The sequence below is a fragment of the Mauremys mutica genome, chromosome 9 (genome assembly GCF_020497125.1).
Source record: "Mauremys mutica isolate MM-2020 ecotype Southern chromosome 9, ASM2049712v1, whole genome shotgun sequence".
Lineage (NCBI taxonomy): Eukaryota > Metazoa > Chordata > Testudines > Geoemydidae > Mauremys > Mauremys mutica.
In genome coordinates this window covers 52,588,839-52,593,150 of record NC_059080.1, presented here as the reverse complement: position 1 = coordinate 52,593,150, position 4,312 = coordinate 52,588,839, and the positions used below count along the sequence as shown (strand labels likewise).

General features: G+C 41.2%; 1 protein-coding gene across 1 annotated transcript; it reads right to left on the bottom strand.

The window, feature by feature from the left end:
- Positions 1–1,032: 1,032 nt before the first annotated feature.
- On the bottom strand, positions 1,033–2,934 carry LOC123377566 (alpha-1,4-N-acetylglucosaminyltransferase-like). Its single transcript, XM_045030611.1, has 2 exons — positions 2,521–2,934; positions 1,033–1,644 (listed from the first exon to the last, which is right to left on the bottom strand). Exons 1-2 carry the CDS (start codon positions 2,929–2,931, stop codon positions 1,033–1,035), a joined length of 1,023 nt encoding a protein of 340 aa, XP_044886546.1. The 5' UTR covers positions 2,932–2,934.
- Between the last annotated feature and the right edge of the window lie 1,378 nt (positions 2,935–4,312).

The following is a 4,312-nucleotide window of genomic DNA, read 5'->3' as shown; positions in this document are numbered from 1 at the left end:
TACTCTCCGGAGGGCAGTTCGGATTTCCGCGCTCCGGCGGTGGTAGCGGAGCCGCGCGGCTGCGGGGCTCCGGCCGCGGGAGCGGGGCAGCCGCACTTGCCACTCTCGGCCTGGGGAGATAATAATTTAATAATTTAATAATTTAAATGAGCTGCCCAAATACTGTAAGAATAGGGCCATAAGAAACAATGAATAAACACAACTCCCTTTTTCTCTGCACTCCATCCCAGAAGCTTGAAGGAGGCTCGAGAGGGGAATACAAATCCAGAGCCATTGGAGTGGGTTAGATATTTTATTTACATGTGCATTTAAAATGTCACTGGCCACAAGGTAGGGTACATAGCTGAAGCAAAAGAGAGGGAAAATAAAAATGTTAATGAACACTTGGAGTGGGATTATGATTGATTGTCATTATATTCATTATTACTGAACACTGATATTACAGTAGCACCGAGAGGCCTGAGACAGTTTGGGGCCGCATTGCACAAAGTGCTGTACAATCACACAGCAAATGACAGGACAAAATTTCCCAAAGCATCTTAGGAGCCAGATTGTTGAAGGCATTTAGGCCCCTAAAGATGCAGATAGATGACTAATGGGATTTGCAAAAGCACTTATCTGCATCTGCAGGCACCAAATACCTTGCAAAATGTGACCCTTGGGTTCCTAGGTCGCACTGATTTTCAGTGGATCTTTGGCTCCCAAAGCCAACATGACTTGAAAGTGGGACTCAGGCTCCTAGATCACTTAGCTGCTTTGGAAACTTTTACTCTAAAGGACAAAATATACTTACCATTGGTGATGACATGATATTTACACCCCCCACACACACACACACCTTCCTACACATTTCATTAGGTCCTGGGGAAACTTGGGAAAAGAAGTGGTTTCTGAGAGATTCTCTCCTACAAAGTGGTCTGCAGACAGAAAATGGCTGAGCGTCACTGACTAAGAGGAGATACACGTTGTGCAGTTTATTTTAGTCAAAAGACTATCAGGGCTGGAAAGAACACCTCGTTCTGCTAGATCCAGTCATTCAGTCTTGTTTTGTTGCATATGACCACTGCCTTCTGTGCCTTGAATAAGGTCCTTATAAGTGGTAGGGCAGTATGTTTTGTATAGATTTTCCACTAATATGTTACTTCCTGCAACCACAGGCTTGTGTTCCTTGTTCATGAAGTTCCACAGGTGCAAAGCATAGGAGTCATTGAAGTCAGGGTTTGTATCCCAGACCTCATAGTACTGCCTCCATGCTGGGTAAGGGATGGGGTAGAAACGCTGAGGATGTAAGAAGGAAATGTTCTGACAGCTCTGATCCTCCACATTATGGAAATTGGTCAGGTTGCATAAGGCTCGCAGCCTCCTCGTCATTAAGAATGGGCCTTGGTTTCCCCAAATGTGTCCATTGTAGTTTTGAACAAAATCTTTCATGCAATCCCAAATGAACCAGTGATGGTGAGGAAAGCCAAAAATCCCATTGCTGGAGAACTGGGAAGCCTGGGCCGCCAGGAAGTTTGCCACTGGAATAGGCCTGATGGAGATGACATCTGTGTCCATGTAGATCCCACCGTATTTCCAGATCAGTGCAAGTCTGCTGGCGTCAGAGCTAATATGAACCCAATGCTTTTCCTGGGTTGCATTTACCTGCAGAGTTGGAAAGGGATCAAAGAGATGCAATGGACTCCACTTCGAAATTTCTAAACACCTGATCCCATTAGCTATATATTCTATAAAACTCTCAGCCGTGTCTAGCCTCACTTTAATCCCTTTAAAAATTAATGGCCATTTTTCTTTTCTAGCTATGAAACTTTGCTGGAAAAAGGCAAGAGCAGATGTAGATTTTGTTCAACATGATTCTACAAGTGTTTCCAAGGTGCAGTAAACTCCAAGGAAACATGCAGTGTTTATGAAATAATGAGAATATGAATCATAAACTGTTATTTCCATAAAACAACCCTGCATCTCACTTTACACACTCACTGTCTGATTCAAAGCCCGTGGGATTCAATTGAAAGATTCTCATTGACTTCAGTGGGCTTTGGAATAGGCCCCTCCTGGCAATCTCTGAAGAGGATAAAAAATGAGAGAGAAATTCAGGCCTTGGGTTATGCTGGTGCACAGAGGGCTGGAGAACCAGTATTGCAGCCAGCACCCTGTTTATCTTCCAGACTCTCCACTTTAATTTAAAAATAAATAAACTAAAGAAGTCCTTAGCTGTTATAGTTGCCAATAGACCCATGAACACATGAAGCAAGTGCAGACTAATGCAGTGATGCCTGCCTGAGTTTTTAGACAGGACTCAAAGGACTCAGAACAAGAACTCAAATGTCTATAACAATTTCAATAAATATTTGACTAATGCATGGAGAACTGTCATGAACCAGGGATCCATACTGAGTGAAACAAAATGACAACAGCTTCAAAACTTCACTAAAATGTGCAAAAATGTTATTTTCATTTTCCACAACCTCTACTTTAAATCTTGTTCAAAAACACTTTTCCCTTAATATTTCCTCTCACCTTATGATACCATGAGACCAGAGGTGTCTCCTGGAACAAAGTTTCCATCTGTAAAGGAAAAATGAAGACATTCTTCATAGCAGATAAAAGTGAGAAGGCTGTGTAAGTGGAATTTGAATCCAGCCATGTGCTATTGTTCAGGCCTTTCATGAAGAAAACAACAGGTCTGTCATGGTAGATCCTGGCAGCAGATTCCACAGAACATGAAACCAGTGGAGGAGGCTCAAGGCGATCTGTGGTCTCCACAAAGATGATGCTTCTGCTCTGGCTCATAATATCCTCTTGCGTCAGGAATCGCTTAGTAATAGGTGTACAAGAGAAGACACAGCCAGACTGCAGAGAGAGTTCATACAAAATGGCAAACACAAAGACAAAAAAGAAACAGAGCACTAGTTGGATCTCCTTCAACATCCTTGCTTTTCCTTAAAAAACAAACAAAGTCAATGTTAGTGGTTCATTGTTTATGCCTGGGAGAAAAATGTGACAGGATGATACAAAATTAATCAAGATAGTTAAGTCCAAAACTGACTGCGAAGAGTTACTAAGGGATCTCACAGAACTGGGTGACTGGGCAACAAAATAGCAGATGAAATTCAATGTTGATAAATGCAAAGTAATACACACTGGAAAACATAATCCCAACTATACATACAAAATGATGGGGTCTAAATTAGCTGTTACCACTCAAGAAAGAGATCTTGGAGTCATTGTGCATCATTCCATGAAAACATCCACTCAATATGCAGCTGCAGTCATAAAGGTAACACAATGTTAGGAACCAATAAGAAAGGGATAGATGATAAAACAGAAAATATCATAATGATGCTATATAAATCTATGATATGCCCACACCTTGAATACAGCATGCAATTCTGTTTGCCCCATTTAAAAATGATATTTTAGAAATGGGAAAAGTACAGAGAAGGGCAACAAAAGTGATTAGGGGTATGGAACAGCTGTCAAATGAGAGATTAAAAAACAGGGATTGTTCATTTTAGAAATGAGATTATTAAGGGAGGTTATGATAGAGGTCTATAAAATCATGAATGATGTAGAGAAAGCGAATAAGGAAGTGTTATTTGCCCCTCACATAATACAAGAATCCAGGGTCACCCAATGAAATTAATAGGCAGCAGGTTTAAAACAAACAAAAGGAAGCACTTTTTCACACAACACACAGTCAACATGTAGAACTCATTGCCAGAGGACATTGTGAAGGCCAAAAGTATAACTGGGTTCAAAAAATAATTATATAAATTCATGCAGGATAGGTCCCTCAATGACTATTAGCCAAGATCATGAAGAATGTAACCCCATGCTCCAGGTGTCTCTAAAACTCTGACTGCCAGAAGTTGGGAGTGAACTCAATAATTGCCCTATTCTGTTAATCCCCTTTGAAGAATATGGCATCACATACTGTCAGAAGACAGGCTACCGGGCTACATATGGCCATTCTTACGTTCTTAAGCTACACCAAAACTCTACTGTGAGGTCCCTGGATACTCTGGCATGTTGGTGGAAATTCAGACTCCCCTTGGATTGTTTATTTGGATGTTAAATTTACTTTGCTCTATGTTGTTCCCACCTATTCAGTTTTCAGTAAGCCACTGACTGTTGTAACGGCATCAGAGAAATTGTTCAGGGGAAGCTGGAGAGTTTGGCAGTGATTACACTGTAGCAACAGATAGGAAGGATACGTTTCCTCATAAATTCTGGAGGAAAAAAAGGCAGGACTTGGTTGCAACCTCAATGTGAAGGCAGAAGGAGAAGGAGTCAAATATGTTTATATGTA

Coding starts and splice junctions, on each gene's coding strand:
- LOC123377566 (XM_045030611.1), bottom strand. CDS start 2,931: ATGTTGAAGGAGATCCAACTAGTGCTCTGTTTCTTTTTTGTCTTTGTG. Junction 1,645..2,520: donor TGGTCTCATGGTATCATAAG/GTGAGAGGAAAT, acceptor CCAACTCTGCAG/GTAAATGCAACCCAGGAAAA.